The 27,496-nt window shown below is 53.9% G+C and overlaps 1 protein-coding gene across 1 annotated transcript; it reads right to left on the minus strand.

The window, feature by feature from the left end:
- PPARA (peroxisome proliferator activated receptor alpha) lies at nt 1–27,461 on the minus strand. Its single transcript, XM_036278180.1, has 7 exons — nt 27,412–27,461; nt 22,406–22,648; nt 16,905–17,065; nt 14,358–14,496; nt 12,959–13,161; nt 4,486–4,933; nt 1–1,202 (listed from the first exon to the last, which is right to left on the minus strand). Exons 2-7 carry the CDS (start codon nt 22,611–22,613, stop codon nt 955–957), a joined length of 1,407 nt encoding a protein of 468 aa, XP_036134073.1. The 5' UTR covers nt 22,614–22,648; nt 27,412–27,461; the 3' UTR covers nt 1–954.
- Between the last annotated feature and the right edge of the window lie 35 nt (nt 27,462–27,496).

Genomic DNA, 27,496 nt, shown 5'->3' on the forward strand with positions numbered 1-27,496 from the left:
GTCCTCCTGTGGCCCTCCCCGCTCTATAAAGTCAGGTTCGTCTCATGCTCTTCGCTCAGAGAGCGGCGACCACCAGAGTCACAGAAACAAAGCTGCGGATTTTAAAAAGCAACACAGGAAAGACCGAGGAGCTGCCTGGCACGCGGGGATTCGTCAGGCGCCCTGACAACACTGCCGTGGCCCCCAACAGCCCCCTGGGCGGGTTCAGATCTGAGAGCAACCAGGTGAGAGGACGGGGCACTGAGGTACTTTCGAGCCGGCACCGTCCTGCCCACCGGTACCCCCTTCGCAGGCCTGCGGCCCAGGCCAGAGCCGGGTGCGGTTCCTGGGACCTCCCGCACGAACCCGGACACGGCTTCTCCGCGTTCTCGCTGCCGCCATTCGAGCCGGAACCGACCCGGCACCCCGGCCGCACTTCACTAGCTTATCACACACTTGAAAGTCTGAGTCTCACGATTAAAAAGGAGCGGCTGTCTCTCTTCGGATTCAGGAAACGGAATCGAAGCCTTCCGAATAAATATGTGGCTGCTTTAAAAAGACCTAACCTTTGGTTACATCTAGATAGACGGGGTTACAAAAGCTAAAAAGTGCCGATTAGTTTCCAGATTGTGCAGGAGCCCAGCAGCCAGCACTGGTCCCGGGGAGGGCGGACGCCTGGCCGCCCGGCGGTGAAGCGCCGACCGATCGAAAGGCACCGGCGCTGATTTAGCCCCAGGCTGGTTCCAGTCAGGCAGCTGAGCATCCTTCTCCCGAGCCCTCTAACCCCGCCGTCGGCGCCCTCAGGTGCGAGCTGGGAAGGAGGGAAGGCTGTGGAATGGGGCCGCGGTTACCTAGACACAAGCTCTGTCCGGGGGTTGAAGGGCGGACATGGGGGCGAAGTGGCCTTGATCCCATTTCTCCTCTGCCAGGCTGTCACCTTCCAAAGTTCCTCTGTCCTTGTGCTGTCGCGGGAAGTCAGTACATGTCCCTGTAGATCTCCTGCAGCAGGGGGTGCAGCGCGGCGTCCGACTCCGTCCTCTTGATGACCTGCACCAGCTGGGCGTGCTCGGTGACCAGCTGCCGCAGGTCCGCCATCTTCTGAAGAAGTTTCGGGAACAGAAAGGTGTCGTCTGGGTGGTTGTTCTGCAGGTGGAGTCTGAGCACGTGCACGATCCCCTCCTGCATGCTCTCAATCTGCCCGACGTTCAGGAGGCCCGGGCGGTCTACCCCAAAGGAAAGAACAGCCCAGTGAGTGATCACCACGGCAACGCCTCCAGGCTCCATCGCAGGAGACCCCCACGTCCTCTTTCACCTGCCTTTCTCCCCTGAAGCTTCGGGGCCCAGACGACACAGACCTGACTACAAGACAGCCAGAGGTTTCCAAGGTCACGCGGTCTCACCGAGGCCGACTGTAAACCGACTAGACCTTACATTTGCCTGGTTACCACCTGTCAGGTGAAAACCCCACACACTGGGGTAAATAACACTCCGATGGTGATAACCACCACCAGTTGTGCATAATATGGGAGATGAAATTCTTCCTCCTGAGGCAAAACTAGATATTCCGGTTCAAGTTTTTCACCAATGTTTCAGGACCCTGCCATGGAAATCTGGGGTTCGTGGTATGAAGCACCGTTACAGGGTTCCTGACAGCACCCAGGTGAGCAGAAGCAGAGGGAGACACGAATGGGGGGCAGATGCAGGTGGGGGTGCCAAGACCCGGGGCAGGAGGGCTAGTGCAGGACAGGCCAGTGTTCCCACCAGCTGACCTCCGTGGGGGAGCTCGCCCATGGGCACCACACTTTCACGACAGTCTCAGACCAGACGTCTTGCCCTTGGTCCAGAGTACCCCTGCCCCCGGCCCCAAACCATATTCAATAGGCAGTTTAAAGCGCCACTCACGACTACCATGTTCAAAAGCACTGCTCACAATGTGGATTTTTCTTTTCTTTCTGGTTGTAAAATATATATACAGTTTACCCTTGAACAAAGCGGGGGTTAAGAGTGCTGACCCCTGTGCAGTCAAACATACATGTCTAACTTTGGACTCCCCCCAAACTTAACTAGAGCCCCTGGGTATCTGCAGGGGATCAGTTCTGGGACCCCCCATGGACACACAAATCCACAGCTGCTCAAGCCCCTTATAAAATGGTGCAGATCAATGCACAGTCGGCCCACGAAGTCCCAACCAGGGACTGAAAATACTGTTCCCAGCCTGCATCATTTTATTAACCAATGTCACCGCAATAAATTCAATACAAAATTTTTTTAAAAATACTGTTTTTGATCCATGGTTGGTTGAATTCATGGATATATACCGGGGGACATGGAGGGTCAACTGTATATTTATTGAAAAGAATCCAAGCCTACGTGGACCCATGCAGTTCAAATCCATGTTGTTCAAGAGTCAACTGTAATGATTCAACGTTTTAAACAGAAATAAAATAAATAAATAAAGTGACCCCCTCTCATAATTTTAACCCCATCATAAAAGTTTATGGTTGTATCTCACCAGACATTTTTTTTTATCCTCACCCAAAGATATTTTTCCATTGAGTTTTCAGATAGGATGGGAGAGAAGGAGGGAGAAGACAGAAACATCTGATGTGAGAGAGACACATCGATTGGTTGCCTCCCACACGACTGACCAGGGCCAGGGATCAAACCTGCAACCGAGGTATGTGCCCTTGGCCAGAATCGAACCCGCGACTCTGGTCCACGGGCTGATGCTCTAACCGCTGAGCCAAACCGGCCAGGGCTCACCAGACATTTTCTGTATTGGATTGATATATGACTATAACTTCTTTTATGAACGTGTGATCACCTCATATAAATAGTTCAACGGCTTGGTAGCCACAACACACGTCCCGCCGACCAGAGGCCCGTGACGGATCGGCACAGCTGCGCCATGCCACACTTCTGCCAGAGCGTCGGGGCCCCCACCCGACTGCCCCGCTGGGGGAGCCAGGACAGACCTCGTGGGGCTGCGCTGTCCTCACCCAGCGCCCTGACGGCGTCTCTGCAGTGGCGGCAGGCTCGATTCTGAGTCTACCACGGGGCCAGCGCAGCTTCCAGAACTGGGGACAGGAGCCCCATCGGTCTCCCCGAACTGGGTAAGAGCAACAGACTTTACAGTAGGGCACTGACTTCTTAGACCCGGGCCAGTGCCATGTAAAGGAAAGTGACACGGGGCCAGAAATGTGGGGGCTGCTAAGCCAGCTTCCTGCAGAGAGGCCCAGACTTCCCTCCTTGGGATCACCGCCTTGAGCCGAGCACACTTGGTGACTGCTGTGGTGAGCTCCCGACGTCCCTTGTATAGCAATAGTGACCGCACGGGTTCCCACCTGCACGGGGCCCTTTATAGAATGCTGCGGTAATACAGCTGTAACACTGTAACAGTTACAATATACAGCCCTGCACTGCTTGCTTAACAGCAGGGTGCGACCTGAGACCCACGTGGCCGTGCCAGCGTCACAGCGCACTGACACCTAGACGGGCAGCCCGCCGCACCCTGGCGCAGGGTCCAGCCTGGCGCCCCGGGTGCGGCCTGCACCGCGTGTCGCGGCACCAAACCCCCCGGGTTAGTGCGGCACAGGAGGAAAGGACGTGGTCAGGACATAAACACGCGATGTGGAGGCTGCTGCCGGCGTACCACGGCCCCTGCCACGGAGATCGCATCTTCCTCCTGAGTGGGAAGCGTGCCCTCTACAGTAACGGTGCCAAGTGCACTGCGGTGGACGCACCGCCAGGAACGGTCGTCTGTGACCGAGCGTTAGGCCCCGCACGAGCGTGTGCTCACAGGTGTGTCACACCAGTGTCGCCACAGGCGCTGCCGCGGCCTCACCAGGCGACAGGAACTTTCAGCTCCGTTCTACTCTCGCGGGACCACCGCCGTGTGCGGGCCACGCCGACCAAGGTCTTACGCGTCCGTCACATGGCTGTATCGTATTTATACACCATACATTATCATTATCGATCACACCTGACACACTACTTGCTATGGTTATGGTATGTTCTAATTATAAATAGAGTATACAGCCCTGGCCAGTTTGGCTCAGCGGTTAGAGTGTCGGCCCATGGACCAGAGAGTCCCGGGTTCGGTTCCCGCTAAGTGCACGTACCTCGGTTACAGTTTGTCTCTGGCCCCGGTTGGGATCATGTGAGTGGCAGCCACTTGGTGTGTCTCTCTCACATCGATGTTTCTCTCTCTCTTCCTCCTTCTATCCCTCCCACTCTATCTGAAATAAATACAAAAATGTCCTCGGGTGAGGATAAAAAAAAAACCATAATAAAAATGAATAAGTAAATAAATATTGTATACATTTATATGTTATAAGTAGAACATACATAATGACATGTGATGCGGGATCAGTGTAACGCATTGCTCCCAGTGAGTGGCGATCAGGGACTCAGACGCCCCGACCCGCCAGCGCCTGCTCCACGGCCAGCGTCCACGACGGGAGCCTGTAAGTGACACGGCACCAGCAGGTTAAATCAGCCACTTACCTCCGCAGCAGATTATAGCAGCCACGAAAAGGGAGATGTCGCTGTCGTCCAGTTCCAAGGCGTTGAACTTCATGGCGAAGTCGAACTTGGGCTCCATGATGTCACAGAACGGTTTCCGGAGGCTCTTCAGGAACTCGCGCGTTATGAACCCATTTCCGTAGGCCACCAGCATCCCGTCTTTGTTCATCACGGACGACAGCATGGCGAAGATGGCCTCGTACACGCCGTACTTCAGCAGCGTGACCTGGTCGTTCAGGTCCAGGTTTGCGAAGCCGGGGATGGCCTTGGCGAACTCCGTGAGCTCCGTGACGGTCTCCACGGATGTGCACTGACAGCAGTGGAAGATGCGCACCTCCGCCTCCTTGTTCTGGATGCCGTTGGCCACCAGCTTGGCCACCAGCGTCTTCTCGGCCATGCACAGCGTCTCCATGTCGTGGATGACGAAAGGCTGCAAAGGAAGGCGCAGGAGGCAGTCAGGTAACTGGGGACAAGCTGTCCTGCTCATCGGTGAGCCGGCAGAAGCCGCTGTGCCCGGCCGCCCAGGAGAGGCGCGGTGCGCCGGGAATGCAGCCCCGTCCTTAGGAACCTCAGTCAGCGGGACGAGAAACCGCGCAGAGAGCTAACCGCAGAGCCCGGTGACAGCTAACAGCCCCCGCCCCACCCTGGGCGGGGCTGGTGGGGGCTTCACTGCTAAGAACGTGAAGTACTGACTTGGGCAATAAAGCTAACAAGAGAATATTAGCAAAGTGCGTTTACTGTTTTATAATGTTCTCTGAATTCCTAAATACTACTGCAGTAGCCTTAATTACCGTCATCCTCAATTTTACCATTTTATGCACTTTACGGAAAACTACATCTAACACTGGCTGTTGGATGAATGTATTCGGCATGTAGGTCTGTGCAACTCAGGAAGCTGGCATTCGTGCAGAAAAATGCAAGCGAGCTGTGCTGACGCCCTGAGACCTTCGGGCCGAGCCCCAAGTTCTGGAACAAGCGGAGAGCCGCCGGCAGCAGGCTACACGTCCCCACGCCATTTGCTCCTACCACTGGTCCTGCACTGTACGAGGATCCGGGGAGGGAAGAAGAGACTGCTGGCCATATGATTTGAAGCCGGCACGCCCAGAAGGGCACACCCGTCTGGCAGGGCTCAGAATGGGCACATGTGCCACCGCTGGCCAGAATCCATGCCAATGTGTGTGCAGAGCAGTGCAAAGAGGTGCCACCTGCTGAAGTACGCGAACAGAACACACGAGCAGCCTGTCACTTTAAACATCACTGCCCACGGGCATTGCCACATGCAACCCTACCTCTGGGCTCACGGAGCACAGAGAATCACAGCGCCTGCCACCTGCAGGCCCCCGTGGCTGCCTGGCACGCAAGCGGCGGGTGTGCAGGGGCAGTCTGACGGGTCGCCTTCGAAATGCTTTAACAATTAGAACGTGTGGTGTTTGGGAAGATAGCTCCACATCTGAGGCAAGGGGTTTGGTTTTGTTTTTGTTTTTTTTAATCCTCAGAGGATATTTTTCCATTGATTTTTAGATAGAGTGGAAGGGAGGGAGGGAGAGAGAGAAACATCAACATGAGAGAGACACATCTCACACGACCCCGACTGGGGCCAGGGATCGAACCTGCAACCCAGGTACGTGCCCTTGACCGGGAATCAAACCCGCAACCCTTTGGTCCTCAGGCTGACGCCCTAACTGCTGAGTCAAACCGGACGGGGTGCCAGGGGGTGTTTTTGAAATTACTGTGAATGGGCGAAAACATTATGCAGCAACATTTACAGCCAAATTCCTAAGCATCTCGGAGTGAGGAAGGGAGGCGAAAACGGCCTCTCCCTGAAGACCTGAAAAGAAGTCCGCTCACCCTTGTCTTAAAAGTCTGGGGCAGTTCCGCTGCCCAGGACGCTGGAGCTCAGGTTTAAGGTGCCAACGTTCACAGGATGGGCGACAGAGTTGTTCTGAAAGGGCGGATGGCAGGAGCCCTCGGTTCCAGAAAACAGACTGTCAGGCCACCTTGACTTGAATGAAGCCACTGGCTTTTTTTTGGTCCGTGCCCCTAGCGGGATCCGAACCCGGGACTCTCTGTTCCGCAGGCCAGCGCTCCCACCGCTGAGCCAGGCCGACCAGGGCTCCACGGGCTTTTTCAAGTGCATTCAGCAAGGAAAAAAGTGTTTTGTTTTTTTAATAAAAGAGTTTCACGGTCAAAAAATGTTGAGAAACAGCGAGTTAAAAGGCGCAGGGCCTCCCAGATTTGTAACGTGCGTGGGCTGTGGACTTGGACCCCAGGGCAGGGCGAACATGGTTCCCAAAGTGTCTGGTTACAGGACTCCCACAGGGCCCAAGTGCAAAGTGAAGCCAGGGAGCCCTCTGTGAAAAAACGGGTGAGAATTTCAAGACAGCAACCGCTCAGCGCTCCGCCCAGCGTGGGCCCCGAAGCAGGGCTGGGGAACAGACACCGCCCCGGGCTGGCCCCCCGACGACTTTTATGGGAAACGCAGTCTCATAAAGGTGGGCTCAAATGGTAACAGATATTTCATTTCACTTTTATAAAATCATCACTTGGATTTTAGAAGGCAGACCTCATTAACTGGCAAATTTGCAAACCAGCTGACTTCAAAACAAGCGGTAACGTTCAGAAGCCAATGCTCACGAAAGCTCGAGAAACTGTAGCTGAAATACTCGCACGACTGCCAGACGTTACCGACAAACACTCATGACAGCGCGACGTGAAAGGTCCGTGCAGCTGATATTTCACTTTGGAGTGTGCCTCTTACTCAAGTCTGAATAGGAACGCATCTGACCTTGCGGTGGTCGTTTCAAACGAATACACGAAGCACGAGTACACAAAGCACAAACACACGGAGCACGAGCACACGGAGCACAGAGTACGAGCACACGGAGCACAGAGTACGAGCACACGGAGCACAGAGTACACGGAGCACAGAGCACGAACACACGGAGCACGAGCACACGGAGCACAGAGCACGAGCACACGGAGCACGAACACATGGAGCACGAGCACACGGAGCACGAGCACACGGAGAAGAGAGCACGAGCACACGGAACACGAGCACACGGAGCACGAGCACACGGAGCACAGAGCACGAGCACACGGAGCACGAGCACACGGAGCACGAGCACACGGAGAACAGAGCACGAGCACACAGAGCACGAGCACACGGAGCACAAGCACACGGAGAACAGAGCATGAGCACACGGAGCACGAGCACACGGAGCACGAGCACACGGAGCACAGAGCACGAGCACACGGAGCACGAACACATGGAGCACGAGCACACGGAGCACAAGCACACGGAGAACAGAGCACAAGCACACGGAGCACGAGCACACGGAGCGCGAGCACACGGAGCGCGAGCTCACGGAGCACGAGCACATGGAGCACGAGCACACGGAGAACAGAGCACGAGCACATGGAGCACGAGCTCACGGAGCACAAACACACGGAGCACGAGCACACAGAGAACAGAGCACGAGCACATGGAGCACGAGCACACGGAGCACAAGTACACGGAGCACGAACACACGGAGCACGAGCACATGGAGCACGAACACACGGAGCACGAGCACACGGAGCGCGAGCACACGGAGCACAAACACACGGAGCACGAGCACACGGAGAACAGAGCACGAGCACACGGAGCATGAGCACACGGAGCACGAACACACGGAGCACGAGTACACGGAGCACGAGTACACGGAGCACGAACACACTGTGAGAACTGTAAACAGCTCGAGGCACAGAGCTGCCCACCCCACGCAAGGCCGGCAGGCTCCCAGCTCACGCTGCTCACACCCACCCGTCCTGTGTGTGCTACGATATTTCTTATAACAATCCGTTTCCAAAACACCCTGAGTCAGCATTTCTACGAACAGTTAGGCAGTGTCGTCGTCTAGGAAACATCTGTGAGTTACTAGCATTACTTCGGATGAAATTATTTAATGAATGTTTGTTATACGTTTCTAGGAACAGTATAAAATACTAAGTCTGGTTTTCAATCCAAAGACAACTTAAGCAGTATGCATACTATGTCAACCAAGTGCGAGGGAAAGCCCACGGGTGCCAGGCAGCGGGTCCAAGGGGCAGTGCTGGCCCAGGAGGGGGCCGGGCTGGGTCCAGAGGGCCCCAGATATTGGGACTAATGCTGGGACTCCTCCTCCGCCGCTCATCTTAGAACCTGTTCTCAGCCACATGTCGAAAATTAGTCTCCTTGCTTCCTTTTTTTTTTTTCTCTCTTCCAAACAAGACACTTTACTGTGTGACTCAGTTGGCATACCAGGCTGGCTGCAAATGACTCACAGTTTAGTCTAAAATCCAATTACATTCTCAGAGGATAAACACTTTTCGTAACTAAAAATACTCAGACACTAAAGACAATTCCTGACAATCTTGAGTAACATGGGGATCTTTCAAGTCAACATATGCTGCCGCCTTCATCTGAACGGAATCGGGTCCTGATACACTTGCTGGATTTTATTAAAAAGTAGCAGCAACGCTTGGCTGTCACCTTCTATTCTGAACTGCTCAAGTCTAAGCAGCGCTGAAGAGTCATTGTTTTAACTGAGGACCCGCACCCATTTTTTTATTAATTTATTTTTGTTACAAATGTTTCTCCTTTTCCTGCACCCATTTTCCAGAGATGAGCTTGCTACCAAAACCAGGGGCAGCCAAGACTAAGTGAGAATGAGGGTGCATGTGTGAGAGTGCATGAGTGTGCATGAGAGTGCATGAGTGTGTGTGCACATATGTATGTGAGTGCATGAGTGCATGAGTGAGAGTGCATGAGTTTGCATGAGTGAGGGTGCATGAGTGTGCACATATGTATGTGAGTGCATGAGTGTGCATGTTTGTGAGAGTGCATGAGTATGAGTGTGTGCATATGTGAGTGTGCAGGGCGTAAGTGTGCACGAGTATGCGTGTGTGTGAGAGTGGCGTGTGTGTTGTGAGAGTGCATGTGTGAGTGTGCATGAGGGTGCATGTGTGAGTGTGCATGTGTGCCAATGCACTTGTGTGCTGGGGCCTGAGCCCTTAGCAGCCGGGAAGCAAACAGCACAAGACTTCGAAGCTCCAGGGCATCTGGTCTGCGGCTGCTCCCTGGAAGACCCGCCACCCCACACCTCCCCTCAGCCCAGTGCCTTTAAAGGCTCTGGAAAATCCCTCCTTTGGAAGTCATATTCAGAGGGGAGCCATGTTCCCCCAGCTCCTCAGTGACATCTGTCCCTGTCCCCATCAAATCAAGGGGCAGTGAGGGCCCTGACAGGCTCCGAGCTGACGGCGAAGGGCCTGCTCACTTTGGGCTCCGCGCTCTGAAGTCTCAGGGGCTCGAACCAGCCTGTGCCCAGATGGAAACAGACACGGGCTCCACCCCTCCACCCACCCCCCTCAGCTAAAACCCATCTTTCCCCAAGCGACTGAAACGACCGGCTTCCAAGCGGCCCCTGCCTCTGCTGAGAGCCCTCAGTGCGGCCCCCCTGGTCCGCCCGGCATCCTAGCAGGTTCCCAGTCAACGTCCAGCCTTAGCCTCACTGACCCCCGGCCACGGAGGACGTTGCCACAGAACAAAGGCGTGGTCCAGTGCAAGCATGAATTCGTCTCCCGCTTCTAGCAAACCAGCGCCTGCCTTCAAATTAAAAATCTGCGCAGCACCTCGGGGCCAAGTCCGGGTGACAGCTCAGGAGCTCCCTGCGCTGGCCTGGCAGGCCCTGCAGGGCTTCTCCTGGGCTGGGGGGAAGAAGCCCCACCCTGAGTGATGGCAAAGCAGCCCCTCCCTGCTCCGGGGTCAGTGCCTGCGCCCCGACAAGTTCAGGGTGTGTGAGTAAATCTGTTTACAGCCTAAACAAATCCATAATCCCCTCATCCCACAACACACCCAGGCGGGCTGGCGTCCTTGCAGCTCCGTCCACACTGGACACATCCTCTCCAAACCCCAAGCTGGGTACTTGAGAAACAGGCTTGCTCCCTGACCCGTGCCAGTGTGCGGAGCTTCAGGGAGGACGGTCGCATCAAGGTGACTAGGTCAGGATCAGCCTGGTCTCCCCCACAGGTTCCCCACCAACAGACTGAACTGCTTTCTAAAGCAAGGGAAATGTTTAGGCTGCAGTCCGCAGGGTCCACTGTGGTGACAAAACCTAGGCTCTGGGCAGAGATTCAGGCAGGGATGGTGGGCGTCCCGCCCGTCGGCTCCTTCTCCTGACTGAGCCCATAGAAACGCAGAGGCCGCGCCACCCCGGGAGCTCCGAGTGGGGGACACAGAGAGGACCCGCGGTGGGAGGTGAGCCTGGCTCGGAGCAAACCGTGCGACACCTGGACATGTGGTCGGCAGGTGCGGGGCAGGGGCAGGCACCCCCCTAGCAGTGCACTGAATCCTGTCTTTCCGACACCGTGAAGCCCAATCCCAGATGACTGGCCCATTATTAATCTCCTTAAAACCAAAAGACAGATTCTTCTCGGAGGGTACCTGCTGCCCAGACGCCGTCGGCTCTGGCCGAGGGAGACGGGGCTCCTTCTGGGACGCGTGGATCTCAGTGAGTCTCCCAGAAGGACACTCCAAGTGAATCAGATTAATATTCAACACGAGTGTTTAGTTAAGAGTAAGGATGAGCCCTGGCTGGTGTGGCTCAGCTGGGTGAGCGTTGACCCATGCGCGGAAGTCACTGGTTTGATTCCTGGTCAGGGCACATGCCCAGGTTGCGGGCTCCATCCCCAGCAGGGGGCATGCAGGAGGCGGCCATCGATATTTCTCATTGATGTTTCTCCCTCTCCCTTCCTCTCTCTCTCTCTCTAAAATCAATACAAACATATTTTAAAAAGCATAAAGATGACTTTTAAGTTCGCTTTAAATCCTGAAAATTCAAGGGAGAAAGAGAAGATCTAGAAAGATCTGAAAAGATCTGAAAAAGCCCTGGCCTGCTTGGCTCAGCAATTGGCGCGTCGGCCTGCGGACCAGAGCGCTGTGAGTCTGATTCCTGTCAAGGGCATGGACCCTCGGTTGCGGTTTGGTCCCCAGCCCAGGTGGGGGCCCTATGGGAGGAAACCAGTCGATGTGTCTCTCTCACATGGTTGTTTCTCTCTCTCCTCTCTTCCTCTCTCCTTCCCTCCCTCCCACTCTATCTGCAAATCAACCAAAAAAAAAAAAAAAAAGAAAGAAAAATACTTGGGTGCGGATTTTATAAAAATCAAAATATTTGGTTACTCTAATTTTGGGCTACACTTACTAATCCATTTCAGGATAAAAATGCTAAGTTAAAAGATTAGCTCTGGCCGGGTAGCTCCGTTGGTTAGAGTGTCATCCTGATTCGCCAAGGTTGTGGGTTCGATCTCTGGTCAGGGCACATACAAAAAGCAACTAACGACTCAACAAGTGGAACAACTAAGCCATCTCTCCAGCCCCCGTCCTCTCTCTCTCAAATCAATTTTAAAAAAAGGTTATTTTGCTTTAACCCCTGTGATCCAGAAAGGGTCTGATGTGCACGACCCTCTGGGCTGCCGTTGCGGGCGAGGCTCCCCGGTTTACGAGAGTTCGCGTGAACCCTCCTAAAATGCCCCAGCCTCTAACGGGAGAATGCACTGAAGAATGAAAAGACTCAGTAAAAAAGAGGTTCGGTTTGTTCATGAAAGTAAGGAGCTTGTGAAATGCTTTATTTTCCTGTGACTAGAAATTCCAGCTTGTAATTCCCAGTAAGGATTTGCTGCAAGCTATTCATTAGCACAGATGAAACCTGTTACACTCGGCTCAGCGGAAAACGCCAAGTGTCTGTATTTGCCAACCGCGGGCCGTCCCCCTCTTTGAAGGCAGCTCTGAGATTAGTCCCGAAATGGAGACAGATCTGGTTACGGATGGGGTGAGGGCGGGGTGACGCTAGGCTGGGCAGGGGGTGAGGTGCAGGGGGTCCCCAAGGGGCACTCACAGAGGCTCCCGAGGAGGTCCAGAACAGTCCAAAAAGACAGTCAGGTTTCTATAAACAAACACCCTTTGCAAGCCCCGAGATGCCACTATATCCTCAATGAAGAGAGAGGTGTGGGGGGGTCAAGGGGAGGCAGTGGTTTGGGGAGAAGGGCTACAGGAACACCTTTTGGATGGGAAGTGAATGGTTCCATTTTCTGTTATTAAAATGGCATAATGGGGATTTTTAGAAAATGCACTTCAGAAACAATCCTAGAATCTGGCAGCTATTAACTAGATTGGGGGGGGGGCTGTTAATTACACAGTCATTAGAATCACTTGGTTGCTAGGAGCATTTGGGTAGATAAAGCCCAGAAGATAGGATTTGTTGTCAAGCTACATTTCGGACCTCTGAATGAAGTATTTCCATCCCGTTGTCTCTTGGTTGCCTCGGGGGTAAATATTACTTTCCCAGCGTTTGGTACCCGTGTTCTCAACCCTCCCCTACTCTGGCTGACACGTCACCAACGGAACACTCCAGACAGACGCTACCACAGCAGAGACACCTACTGGGTTGTTGCTGGCCTTCCCGGCGAGGATGACCCTGGCCTTGACCTTGTTCATGTTGAAGTTCTTCAGGTAGGCCTCGTAGATCCTCTTGGCGAGGGATTTGAGATCCGCAGTTTCAGAATCTTCTATGTCATGTTCACACGTAAGGATTTCTGCTTTCAATTTTGCTTTCTCAGATCTGGGCATTCGTCCAAACCGGATTGCTGGGAGTGGAGGGAGAAACGGGATAAGGGGCGAACAAGCAGGCAGGACGTTCACAAGCGAGTGCGGCTCTGAGAACACGGACAGGTAAGGTCAAATCCGCCTCTCCCTCCCACTCGACTTTCCACTTTGGGAGAGATGAAAGTGAAACTGCATTAATCCCGGACCTGTTCGGACGGTTACAATAAAAAGCAACAGCCCGGCCCTGGCCGGTTTGGCTCAGCGGTTAGAGCATCGGCCTGCGGTCCGGAGAGACCCGGGTTCGGTTCCCGCTAAGGGCATGTACTTCGGTTGCAGTTTGTCCCCGGCCCTGGTTGGTCGTGCGGGTGGCAGCCACTCGATGTGTCCCTTTCACGTCGATGTTTCTCTCTCTGTCTCTCTCTTCCTCTCTCTCCCTCCCACTCTATCTGTACAAAAAATGGAAAAATATCCTCGGGTGAGGATTAAAAAAAAAAAAGCAACAGCCCGGCCAGTGTGGCTCAGTGGTTGAGCGTCGACCCTGCACCAAGTCACCGGTTCGATTCCCAGTCAGGGCACATGCCCAGGTTGTGGGCCTGATCCCCAGTGGGGGGCGTGCAGGAGGCGGCCCATCGATGTTCTCTCTCATCGATGTTTCCATCTCTCTCTCCCTCTCCCTTCCTCTTTCTCTAGACTCAATAAAGGAAAAAAAAAGGCAACAGCATGAATCACTTCTTGGGCGGGATGGGCGTGCGGCTGCCAACGCCTAACCGGTCCTTTGGGCTGGAGAGGTGGAAACAAGTCAGTTTGTATCACACCTCCTTTTCCCAGAAGGCAGCCACGCGACTCTTGTGAACGCGTTATTTTAAATGTGCCTTCCCAGAAATGGCACGTTCTAAAATTGGAATATGATCGAATGCAATTAAATTCACAGTGGGGTGAGGTGCTCAGAATGGCACCTGTTCCTACCTACGACAGGAACGTCACGGCGCCCCCGTGAGGGTGGCTGGTTTTCAAATCTGACATCGGTGAGGCTTACCTCCTGAAGTTTCTCACGGTACCTCCGGGGGCTGTGGGGGCCCTCGATGTGGGGCGTTCCTGTCCTTAGGCTATTACAGTCACAGAGTGATCTGGGCATTAAATGCTGCAGCGCATTCATTCCAACACAGTCGGTTCCGACCGAACGGGGGAGGTGAAGCGAGGCACGGGCTGGGAAAACGCAATCGACGACCTTACCTACCGTTATGGGACATCCCGACCGAAAGGCACTTGTGGAAACGACAGTATTGGCACTTATTTCGATTCTTTTTCTGAATCTTGCAGCTACGGTCGCACTTGTCGTAGACCAGCTTCAGTCGAATTGTTCGCCGGAAGAACCCCTGTGAGATGGACACATTGATGAAATCAACATCATCTCGGGCTGTTCCTGTATGATCTCTTCTAAAAGGAACTGAGTCTAGAGAAATACTTCTGAAAATTCTGATATAACGGGGACACAATGAACATTTCTTTTTTTTTTATTATTCCTCACCCGAGGATATTTTTCTATTTATCATTAGATAGAGCAGGAGGGAAGGAGAGAGAGAGAGACAGACAGACAGAAACATCGATGTGATAGACACATTGACTGACTGCCTCCCACACAACCCGACCAGAGCTGTGGACGAACCGCAACCGAGGTACGTGCCCTTGACCGAAATCGAACCCGCGACTCACTGGTCCATAGGCCAACACTCTAACCACTGAACCAAACTGGCCAGGGCACAAATAGAAACATTTTAATTTCATTACATGTAAAATTAGAAACAAGAAAATGAGGCAAAATTCAAAGTACTTTCCAAGTGTCCTCATCTGGCTTGGAAAGACACAATTATAATCTTCCTGAGAGTTACATGATCCTGTTAAAATTTGCACAAATTTAACTTTTTCCTCTCATGTGACATACCTATATTTGTGATGAAAAACTTTCTAGGAATTTTTATAAGAGAATTTTAACTCCCTAAAAGACAAAAATTATAATATAGTATGATAAAGGAAGCCAGCTTTATGTAAACAATTTTCTTGCTTTATAAAAAGCACCTTAAACTGTATCCAGTAAGAAAAAAAACTTTATTTTTCATACTTAAAAATAAAACTGTATTTAAGAACTCCAAACAAAAGTAGCTCAGCCATGCAGAAAGGCACACGGTGGGAGAAGTCGTGAAGGCGTTCATATTTGAGGGTGGTTTTCTTTCCTCTTTGCTTTCCATCATTCTTCCACATTATTAATTTTTTTAATCCTCACCCGAGGATATGTTTCCATGTATTTTCAGACAGAGTGGGAGGGAGAGAGAGAGAGAAACGTCCCTGTGAGACACAGCGACTGGCTGCCTCCCGCACAAACTGAGGTACGTGCCCTTGACCAGAACTGAACCCACGACTAGGCTGAGGGCTGATGCTCTAACCACTGAGCCAAACTGGCCAGGGCTTTCTTCCACATTTTGCCCGGTAGGCCTGACTGGACCACAGGAGACGGGATGGCAATGTCTTGGGGAATGTAAGAGGCAGGTTCATGTTTTCATTTGATTGGTCATCTAGGTTTGCAGAGCAGGGTGGCCGGAAACTGTGTGTGGCTGTGAGGGAGGGTGAGAAAGAATTTTAAAAGTCAAGGTGTAGAGGCACCCTGGCTCACGTGGCCCATCCTCCCCGTGCACAAGGCTGGCTCACGTGGCCCACCATGTGCACAAGTGGCTCACGTGGCCCACCCTCCCCGTGTGCCAGGCCGGCTCACGTGGCCCACCCTCCCCGTGCACGAGGCCAGCTCACGTGGCCCACCCTCCCTGTGCACCAGGCCGGCTCACGTGGCCCACCCTCCCCGTGCACGAGGCCAGCTCACGTGGCCCACCCTCCCCATGCACCAGGCCAGCTCACGTGGCCCACCCTCCCCGTGTGCCAGGTTGGCTGGAGGCAGGACGTCAGTGTCTGAAGAATGCAGAGTGTGCAGCGTACCATTAGAGGCTGTGGCATTTTCCAAAAGTTAGTAAACATGCCCAGCGTGTGCAAGAAAAGGGACTTCCGACTTTAACCAGCAGTCACGTGACTAACTCTCCCACATCTCGCGGACACGAAATGCCAAGCCTGAGATGTACGTATAATCCTGAACGTCTGCAATGCTGTGGGAGCCTCAGGGTGTCACAGGAGGCGGTCCCTCTTACTGTCATGCTGTAAAGCCACGGAAGGGCCGGTGACCCAGTGGGCAGAATGCTGGAGACACGGCCAGACCTCCCGACCTGCTGGCCCTGGGTCACGTGTGTGGCGATCTGGCTGAGCGAGCATGAGAGCGACGATATGCGCCGCGGTTGGGGTGAAGAGACCCCAACACGCAGGAAGGGGTGCCGGGGGCCAGGAGCAGCGGGGGAGGGACAGCACCAGGTCTGTTGTCACCTGCCACGCGCTGTGAGACACTGTAGGTCTCGGATCGCTGTGACAACCACGGCCTTCCCTGACAGTCTGGTGAGGCTGAGGGAGAAGGGGGCCAAAGCTCTCGGACCTTGTCCCCAAACAAAGGGATCGCCCTTAACGTGGTTTATTCTCCTTTAAAGAACACCCCCCCCTAAGGCGTTTAGCAAGCAGAGCCCAGCAACCTGCCAGAGACTCTGAAGAGATTAATCCGCGGCTGAGGTCAGTTTCGCTCCGCGGCCTGCGGCCGATCTGTGTTCGTAACAACCATGTGCGTCTGAGGTACAAGGAAGCGCACACACCGTCCCTGAAGCAGGCCACCTGTCTCCTCCTCCAGGGCCCACCGTACCTTGCAGCCTTCACACGCGTGAACCCCGTAATGGTAGCCCGAGGCTTTGTCCCCACAGATTCTGCATTCAATGTTCAACGCTGTATTGGAAGACTCATCGGTGCTGCCAGAGACCACGGGATAAGTGACCGATGAGGGACTTGAAGCCGGTGAAAGGGTGTCTGAGAACAGACAGGAAAGACGAATGAATCTTCAAAGCGTCCCCAGTCTCGGTCTAAATCAGCTCTATGAGGACAGGGTGTCACAAGTGAGGAGGCGTCCGCTGGAAGGCGGGCTCCCAGCCTGAGTCGGCCCGTCCGGGGTTGTCCCACCCCCTTCCGTGCCCCTAGGACTGCTGTCACGCTGGCATCACCAAGATGCCTCTGGACCCACAGACCTGGTGTCCCAGACCCTCCACCCGTGGCTCCCCGGGCCCCCGCACTTGACGCGCCCTAAGAACTCGTCACTCGTGCGCTTGCTTCCGGCGCTTCTGCCGTTGTTAGCTCAGCCAACGGCACCAGAACAGCACAGAGACCCCGCGGGCGACGCGCGCAATCCGCGAAAGAAAAAATCAGCTGGGCTGTCTTAAAATCAAGCCGAGAAGAACAGATACGACGCATGGTCTTAGCCGAAAGGCCAAGAAGCGATGGACTGTCTTAAAATGAAAACCTCTGCTCTGCCAAAGACACTGCTAGGAAAATGAAGAGACAAGCCACAGACTGGGAGAAACAATCATCTGTAAAGTATGCATATCTGATACAAGATTTTAAACCAAATATACAAAGAAGACTTAAAACTCAACAGTAACAATACAACTCCACTAAAAAATGGGCAAAGGTCTGCACGGACACCTCACTAAAGAGGTACAGGCTGCACGTGAGCATATAAACAGATGTGTAATCACTGGTGATTAGGAAACGGAATTAAAACAACAGTGAGACATCACTACACACCTATCAGAGTGGCTAAAATCCAAAAATCTGACGACGCCAAGTGCTGGCATGGATGTGGAGCAATGGGAACTCTCACTGGTCGCTGATGGGAATGCAACATGGTGCAGCCACTTTGGAGGACAATTTGGCAATTTCTTATAAGCAAATGTCTTATAGGAATTACATTCCTAGATATTCACCCAAGTGACTTGAAAACGTATGTCCACACATAAACCAAACACGAATGTCCGCAGCAGCTTTATTCATAATTGCCAAAATCAGAAGCAACCCAGAAGCACAGGGGTGTTTTGGAGGTCGTGAAACCATCCATACAAAAATGTGACAGTGGCTACATGATACTATGCACTTGTCAAAATCCACAGAACCTTACAGGACAGAGTGAACCTTTAATGTTGCAAATAAAACAAAAACAATTCAGGAGGCGTGGGGAGCTCAGGACGGAAGGCAGAGCGCCCCAAGAGATTTACGGTACTACAAACATCTGTGACAACCTCGCTGCAGGAGAGACGGGGCTGGCCAGTGAAACCTTGGACATGAGTGGAGTCGGAGACTCCAGGCACATAGAACTGACATGAGGCCGTAGGTCAGCTGATGAAGTAGCCGACAGGGGGATGGGTTAGCAATTCTGAAACCACTATACATGTGCTTGGAAATGGACAGTTCATTAAAGGAACGGTGGATGGCAGGAGCTGGGTTTCTCACTGTGGGAGGGGAAGGTGCAGACAAGCAAGAGGAGGAGGGCAGAATGACCCACATGGTGATGGGTCTGCTGTAAACAGCAGCAGGAACTCACGTCTACCTTACTATAGAGGCCGATGACCACATATGGAAGTATCTGTAGATAGGTGTGCACACATGAGTTGATGTGTCTCTGCTGTATCAGCTGAGAGAATGATTAGAAGGGACGATGGCTGGGACTGTCCTGGAGCTGGATATCGTCCTAGCTCCCTGCTCACAGTGGGAAGTCTCAGAACTCATGAGGCATTTGGAAAAGCACTCAAAAGGGCTCTGCCTCAGTATCGGGCAAAATTACCTTTAGAGTCAACACAAAGCTTAAAAACAAGACCTGAAAGGACAAAACATCTTCCAAGTAACTTAACTGCATCCGAGAACAAAGCACAAGAATATGACAGGAAAAATAAATATCCGTCAACCTGGTTCACAATGTATGACATCCAATAAAAAATGACAAAACACATAAATAAGCAGAAAATATGACCCATACTAACGAGAAAAATCAATGAGCGGAAACTGACCCAGAAATGACACAGTAGGTAGATTTTGTAGACAAGACGTTTTAAAAAGTTTTTATGACTGTATTGTAAACGTTCAAGAAGCTACATGAAAGACTGAACATGTTACGTAGAGAGAGGGGATAAAAAAAAAAAACAACCCACAAATCATGCTTCCAGTGATGAAAACGATAATATCTGATGACTGCAAAAGGGAGATTAGTCAACTCGGAGACATAGCAAAATAAACTATCCAAGATGAAACATAGATTGAAATAAGACTGGGCAAGGAAAAAAAAGAACATAGTTTCATCTGTGCAATCTATCAAATATTTAAGGAAGAAATAAAATCAGTTCTATGGAGATGCTTCCAGAAAACTAAAGATAAGAGAATACTTCCTAACTCATCCATGAGGCCAGCATTAATCCGATACCAAAGCCAGACAAAGACTACCAGAAAACAGAGCCAATATACCTCATACACACAGATGCAAACATTCTTAAAATGTTAGCAAGTAAAATCCAACAATATATGAAGAGGGTAATATATGATGATCGAGTAGGATTTATCCTGGGAGCAAGGTTGTCCTAACCTCTGAAAATCAAACAATGTAATTCACTATGTTAATCAAACTAAGAAAGAAAAACAATTTGATTGTCTTACTCAATGCAGGAAAACGTACTGGAAAAGATCCAACATCAATTCTTGATCCAAATTCACAGAAAACTAGAATTAGAAGGGAACTTCCTCAACTTGATAAAGAATATCTATTAGAGCCCTGGCCGGTTTGGCTCAGCGGTTAGAGTGTCAGCCCGGTCCAGAGGGACCTGGGTTTGGTTCCCAATGCAACCCCAATCACTGTCTCAGCAGACTTCTTGGGTATAAACTGACATACTGATTCTAAAATGTATATGTAAATGCAAAGGACCTAGGACACTCAAACATCTTCAGAAAAGAAGAATAAAGTTGCTGGCCAGAGTGGCTCAGCTGGTTGTGCGTCGTTCCATGAACCAAAAGGTTACTGGTTCGACTCCCAGTCAGGGCACTTGCTCGGGTGTTGGGCTCAATCCCCAGTAGGGGGCGTGCGGGAAGTAGCTGATGCATCAATGTTTCTCTCTCTCTCCCTTTCTCTCAAAAAAAAAAAAAAAATCAATAAAAACATATTTTTTAAAAAAAGAAGAAAGTTGAAGGACTTATGCTCCTTGACTTCAGGCCTTATTATAAAGTAATCAGGAATCTTTGACTGCTGTCAAATGAGACACACGCGTCAATGGGACTGAATAGGGTCCAGGAACAGACCCCCCACCTACAGTCAGTCGGTCCTTGACAAAGGTACAAAGTTGATTTAGTGGGGACCGTGGACTTTCTAACAAACCGTGCTAGAACAATGATAAACGCAAACGAAAGGACAGAAACAAGTTTTGATCATGTATAAACATGAACTCAGCGCATCTTACACATCGTTGTACACCTGAAAATACAAACTTCCAGAAGTGACTTTGGTCAACGATTTCTTAGCTGTGACACGAAAAGCATGATCATGGAAGAAAACAGCACTGACACACTGGGCTTCGTCGAGATTAACGATGCCATGCTTTTCGAAAGGCGCTGTTAAGAGGAAGAGAAGACAAGCCACAGACACTGAGAAAAAATTCATAAATCACACAACTAATGAAGTACTTATACCCAGACTATATAAATCACAACAAACAATAGTAAGAAAACAAACAACTCAATTTAAAAATGGGTCAAAGCCCGGCCAGTGTGGCTCAGTGATTGAGCGTCAACCCATGCATCAGAGGTCCCCGGTTCGATTCCCGGTCAGGGCACATGCCCGGGTTGTAGGTCTGATCCCCAGTGAGGAACATGCAGGAGTCGGCCAATCAATGTTCTCTCTCATCGATGTTTCAATCTCTCTCCCTCTCCCTTCCTCTCTAAAACTCAATAGAGAAATAAATAAATAAATAAATGAAAATGGGTCAAAGCCTGGCTGGTGGCTCGCTGGTTGAGCGTCGACCCATGCACCAAGAGGTCACCAGTTCGATTACTGATCAGGGTACATGCCCAGGTTGTGCGCCCGTACCCGATCCCCAATGGGGGGCATGTAGGAGGCGGCCAATCAATGTTCTCTCTCATCACTGTTTCTATCTCTCTCTCCCTCTCCTTTCCTCTCTCTCTCTCAAATCAATAAAGGAAAAAAATTTTTTTAAAAAATAGTCCATGCCCTGGCCGGTTTGGCTCAGCAGTTAGAGCATTGGCCTGCGGTCCAGAGAGACCCGGGTTCGATTCCCGCTAAGGGCAAGTACCTCGGTCATAGTTTGTCCCTGGCCCCGGTTGGGTCGTGCAGGTGGCAGCTACTCAATGTGTCCCTTTCACGTCAATGTCTCTCTCTCTCTCTCTCCCCCTCCCCACTCTATCTGAACAAAAAATGGAAAAATGTCCTCAGGTGAGGATAAAAAAACAATGGTCGAAAGATTTCAACCAAAGCATCACCAAAGAAGATACAAGGCAAACTAAACGTGCCAGAAGATGCCCCGCGCCCCCTGCTCCCTGTTCTGCGCTATGGCCCACGGCCACCGTCAGACCCCCGTGCACACGCCTGTCGACGTCTGTTCCCAGCTGGGTGCAGAGCACACACCTCGCCTGCACACAGGTTCCGTCCGTGCGCACCACTCCCCGCCGCGGAAATGCTCCCTTCCCCACTCGGTCACGAAAACCTTCCAGGGGCGGGACGAGTGCTGGGGAAACGTGCTCCAGGCCAGAAACTGGACACGAGAGGATCCAGGGAGGGGCAAGGACCCCGAGAGCCTTCTCTCGACTCCCCAGGCGAGCCTGTTTCCCCTCTCGGAGTCCAAAGCCACATCCACGCCCAGCCACAGGCTCGTCTACACCCACCTCCTTCAGTCCCTACCCAAGACCCCCTGCTGCCAGGAAGCCCCGTGAGCATTCGGCCCACACAGGGGCCCTTCAAACCAGGGGCAGCTCAGTGCCCGTCACCCTGGGTCAGCCGAGACGCCGCCTAGACAAGGACGCGTTTCTGGTGGCTTCCCTCCCAGCGACACGCCGGTCGCCTGACTAGCCCCATGTTTCTTTCTATCCTCCCCGTCGTCCTTGATGCCGGCAGTGGTCACGTGCCCGTCCAGATGAAAGAGGGAGTCGTTTTTATTCCGACAGGGGCCCCCGCTTTCATGAAATACGGGACAGGGCCAAGGCAGGCCACCTGCCATCGTAGGGAAGGCGCCACCGCAGGCAGATGCAAGTCCTCCCGCTAAAGAGAACAGCGCTCTCTGCAGAGACGGTGTCCCCAGAGCGCGTCCCAGGAAGCCGCGCACGCACCTGTAATGACGGATCCGTCGGATCCCGGGCCGCTTCCCAAATACTGGTAATCGGTAAAGCTGAAGCTGCCGGAGCTGTCCTCACCGATGGACTGAGAAATGTCTTGGATGTTTCCCATTTCCTGCAGGAATTCTTCCGACAGCGGGCTTTCCAGGTCCTCAGCCTCGAGCGGGAAGAGGGGGCAGATCGGGCTTTCCGTGTCCACCATCCTGGCCCGAGGGCTGGCGGCCGCTGCGCCCACCGCTGCGGGAGACAGAAGCAGCCGGTGAGGCCGACGGAAGACACCGGCTTCCCGCTCACGGGAACCTCATTTACCAGTGAGGACATCCGTGGACCCCTCATCTAGAAACCAACGTCACTGACCGTCCTACTCGGCTGGTCTCGAAAAGCACATTACGAGAGTGAAAATGCCTACACACGAAATTCTGTTCTTTTTTCATCCTCACCCGAGGATACTTTTCCATTTATCTTCAGATACAGTAGGGGGCACGGAGAGGGGTAGGGAGAGGGAGAGGGAGAGAGAGACAGAGACAGAGAGAGACACAACGACTGGCTGCCTCCCACACAACCCCAACCAGGGCTGGGGACAAACTGCAACCCAGGCACGTGCCCTTGACCAGAATCGAACCCTTTGGTCCGTGGGCCGATGCTCTAACCGCTGAGCAAAACCGGCCAGGGTTCAACACAAAATGTTTAAGGCACCATCGCCGCCCAGGCCGGGAACCAGCCATTCGTCACTAGTCACACTGCATGCTGAGCTCAACCCACCGTGTCTCAGGTGACAAGGCAGCGGTGGACACAAAGTCCCTCCCAGAACACCCTTCTGGCGGGGACACGGACGGGGAAAAAGTAAACAAGTCCACGCACAGCGTGTCGGATGGTGATGTGACGCTGCAGGGAGAGCGGATGGGAAACGGACTCTGCCTACCCGAGCAGGCCAGGGATGGACGGCCTTGCTGACCAGAGAGACAGCAAGCGCTGGAGGACGAGGGAGTGAGCACATGTCTAGGGAAGAACGTTCCAGCAAATGGAACCGCACATACAGAGGCCTCAGGACAGAAGCACGCAGGTCAGTACCTGCTAGAAATAAGCAAGCCAGCGTGGCTCAGGCGGGGGCAGGGGGACAGCAGGAGGGACCAGCAGTCAGCACAGGAGGGTACAGTACTATAGCCCCCGTGGGACCCTCGTGTAACCCCGGTAGGCATTCCTAAGAAATGACTGTGCTAGCCAACACGTTGAAGTCTCAAAAACATCTAACAGGTGAGTCCCCGACAAAGCTGGACGTTTTAACTCCCGCGCGAAAGAACAGTCTCCCTGTGGGCACTGGGACGGGCTGGACTGTGTCCCCCCGATCCGTGTGCTGGATCCTAGCCCCCGCCCTCAGAATGTGGCCGAATTTGGCGAGAATGAATGAGGCCTTTGGAGCGGGCCCTAGTCTAACCTGACGCGTGTCCTGACGAGAAGAGACTCTGGGACTCACGCAGAGACAGCGGGGACACCGCCGCAGGCGGCCGCCGGCAAGGAGGGAGGCCCGCGGAGAAACCAGACCTGCTGACTCGTGGGTCTCGGCCTTCCCGCCTCCGGAGCCGTGAAGACAGGAATGTCTGTGGTTTAAGCCTGTGCTCTGTGGTCCTGCTTACGGTGGCCGAGCAAACGAACCAGGTACAAAGTCGAACGGCGGTTTCTCCCGTGTTGGCCGCTCGACCCTCTTGCTCAAACACCGGAACCTCTTCCTCTGACCTCCAGACTAATGCCCCGTGGCCCAGCCTGTCTCCCACCTGACCTCACCATTGCCCCACCCTCCGGTCCCTGCAGCAACCGGCAGCAGGGGCCAGGGCCCGGGCCAGACCCGCCGCACCGCCCCCGCTGTGCCTTCGCCACCTGCACCCCTGGGGAGCCCGCCAGCCCCTCATCGCCCAGGGAGGCTGGCAGGTAGCGCCCAGAACTCTCCCCTCTGGAGTGGTCACAGGGGGCCCATGGCTCACAGGGCGGAGAGGACCAGACGGGGTTGCCTGCAGCAGAACGCACCGCCAGGCGACCCCAGAACGCCACCCGGCCGGAGCAACCCACGGAACAGGCCTGAGTGAAAAGCTCCCGGTCAGCCGCGCAAAGCCAACTGCGGCCTGACCCACAGAGGCGGGAGGCTCTGGCGGCCGCTGCGGATGACAGCCGGCGCGGCTCACACATTGCCGTGACATTCGCGTCGCGCCTGGAGTTCTGACTGCGCACGATCCCAGGTGACCTCTGGGCGTACCCCGGGTTTTCCACCATATCTGCCCCGTCACCACATCTGAAGGAAGACGTTCTCCAAGGGGCAGACAATGGGTCGCATCACTTACTAACAAACATTTTCCACCATGAACGAAAGGTCCCAAACGGTGGTCCCGGACCCGCAGACATGGCCGCCAGCGGGGCGGAAGCTGCGTGTGGGGGAGGGACGCAGGGACCACCTCCTCCGACACCCCTCGCGTCCTCGGTCTCTGATGGACAGGCGGCAGCCACAGTGTCCTGCAGACGGGCCCAGCCGGGGGCCTCGGAGCAGGAGCGACTGGTCTCGCCTAAGAGGACGTTAGGTCCCTGCCCCTGCGTCCTGGGGGCTCGGATGTTTGGAGATGTCACCACTTCACTTTCCGCTGCTTTTATTTTATTTTTTATTTATTTATTTTTATCCTCATCTGAGGACATTTTTCCATTTTTTGTTCAGATAGAGAGGGAGGAAGAGAGAGGAAGAGAGAGAGAGAGAAACTTCGACGTGAAAGGGACACATCGAGTGGCCGCCACCCGCACGACCAACCAGGGCCGGGGACAAACCGCAACCAAGGTACGCGCCCTTAGTGGGAACCGAACCCGGGTCCCTCCGGACCATAGGCCAACGCTCCAACTGCTGAGCCAAACCGGCCAGGGCCCGTTGCTTTTATTTTTAAAAATTATTTTTCCTTTTTTGATTTTAGAAAGAGAGGAAGTGAGAGGGAGAGAGAGAGATGAAACATGGATGAGAGAGAACCTCGACTGAACACCTCCCGCATGCCCCCCACTGGGGGTCGGGCCCACAACACGTGCCCTGACCGGGAATCGAGCCGGCGACCTCCTGGTGCAGCGTCGACGCTCAGCCACTGAGCCACTCCGGCCGGGCTCCGTTGCTTTTAAAGCCCAGCCGAGGGTTAGTGGGAGACGGTCTCACTGCGGAGAAAGAGGGGGGCCAGACAAACCCCTCACAATGAGGCGACGCCCTCCTGGACCCTGGCCCACGGACCAGCCTGCCCTGCGGCTCCGGGCACGTCCTGGCTCCCAGGCGCTCCCGACGGCAGTTGCTTCTGCTCAAGGTGCAGAAATGTCACAGGAGTCGCCAGCTCTGTCGAACCCACACACGTGACACTGCCCGGGTCACGGGAGCACCCCAGGCGCCAGGCCTGCGCCCTGTGCCCAGTGCTCGGGGGCTAAGCAGGATGAGCAGGATGGCTCCTCTCAGCGGCTCCCCGGCCGGCCAGGGAGGAAGACCACACGGCCGGAGAGACGACTGGAGCGCACGGGCTTCAGCAGGTCTCGGGTCCCCGCACAGCTTTCCCCGCTGGGACGGGGCAGCGAAGGCGGTGGGAGCAGGCTCCGCGTCCGCCCCTGGTGCCCGCAGAGGTGTGACGTCCGTGGGACTCTGTCATGCCTGCCTAACCGACACCCACAGGGCTCCCACGTGCATTTCCTCCTGGGCCCCTCCAGCTGGGACATCGGAGCTGCCTCCCGCCCATCAGGACAATGTGAACCCAGAGATGCTGTTTTCATCTTAGTGACGGAAAGTTTATCCATCAAAACATTCCTTTCAGAACCACCAAGCAGGGTACACAAAAGGGCTATGGAATAGCCCTGCGTGGTTTGGCTCAGTGGTCGGAGCATCAGCCCATGGACCAAATAGTCTCAGGTTCGATTCCTGGTCGAGAGCACGTACCTGGGTTGCAGGTTTGACCCACGGCCCCCGGTTGGGGTCATGGGGGAGGCAACCAATAGATACGCATCTCTCTCACATCGATGTTTCTCTCTCTCTTTCCCTCCCTCCATCCCTTCCTCCCACTCTCTCCAGAAAACTCAATGGAAAAATATCCTTGAGTGACGATTAAAAACAAAACAAAAAAACTACAGAACATTTTTTAAAAAGAAATAGAAAAGAGAGAGGGGGGAGAGAAGGAAGAAAGGAAAGAAGGAGGGAGGGAGGGAGGAAGGAGGAGGGAGGAAGGAGGAGGGAGGAAGGAGGAGGGAGGGAGGGAGGAGGGAGGGAGGGAGGAAGGAGGGAGGGAGGAAGGAGGAGGGAGGAAGGAGGAGGGAGGGAGGGAGGAGGGAGGGAGGGAGGAAGGAGGGAGGGAGGAAGGAGGAGGGAGGGAGGAGGAGGGAGGGAGGAGGAGGGAGGGAGGGAGGAGGGAGGGAGGGAGGAAGGAGGGAGGGAGGAAGGAGGAGGGAGGGAGGGAGGGAAGGAGGGAGGGAGGGAGGGAAGAAGGAGGAGGGAGGAAGGAGGAGGGAGGGAGGGAGGGAGGGAGGGAGGGAGGGAGGGAAGAAGGAGGAGGGAGGAAGGAGGAGGGAGGAAGGAGGAGGGAGGGAGGGAGGAGAGAGGGAGGGAGGAAGGAGGGAGGGAGGAAGGAGGAGGGAGGGAGGGAGGGAAGGAGGGAGGGAGGGAGGGAAGAAGGAGGAGGGAGGAAGGAGGAGGGAGGGAGGGAGGAAGGAGGAAGGAAAGAATTCGATTATTGTTTCATGTTCCCTAAACACAGGGAAGGTGGAAACACGGGAGGTATGTAACATCAGCTGACAGCCTGTGACACGAAGGTGGCATCTGTCTAGGACATGAGGCTGAAATGAGCTGCCCCTGGGGTGCAGCCATGGAGGGCCGGGTGCACCCCCCTCCGGTTCCCACGCACCTGGGGCCCCGCTCTGGGGGAGCCCTGAACTGTGTACACGTCGCCTCCCGAGCCTTGGGCTGCGGCTCCCAGAGGGGAGGGCACGTTTTGCGAATCTCATCCTCTTACCTCCAGGACACCCCCCACGGGCAGCGGGTGCTGTGTCTGGCGCTGGGCGGAGCCCGGTGCTGGCGGAGGCGGAGGCAGAGGCGGA

Source organism: Molossus molossus, unplaced genomic scaffold (assembly GCF_014108415.1).
Source record: "Molossus molossus isolate mMolMol1 unplaced genomic scaffold, mMolMol1.p scaffold_m16_p_26, whole genome shotgun sequence".
Taxonomy (NCBI): Eukaryota; Metazoa; Chordata; class Mammalia; order Chiroptera; family Molossidae; genus Molossus; species Molossus molossus.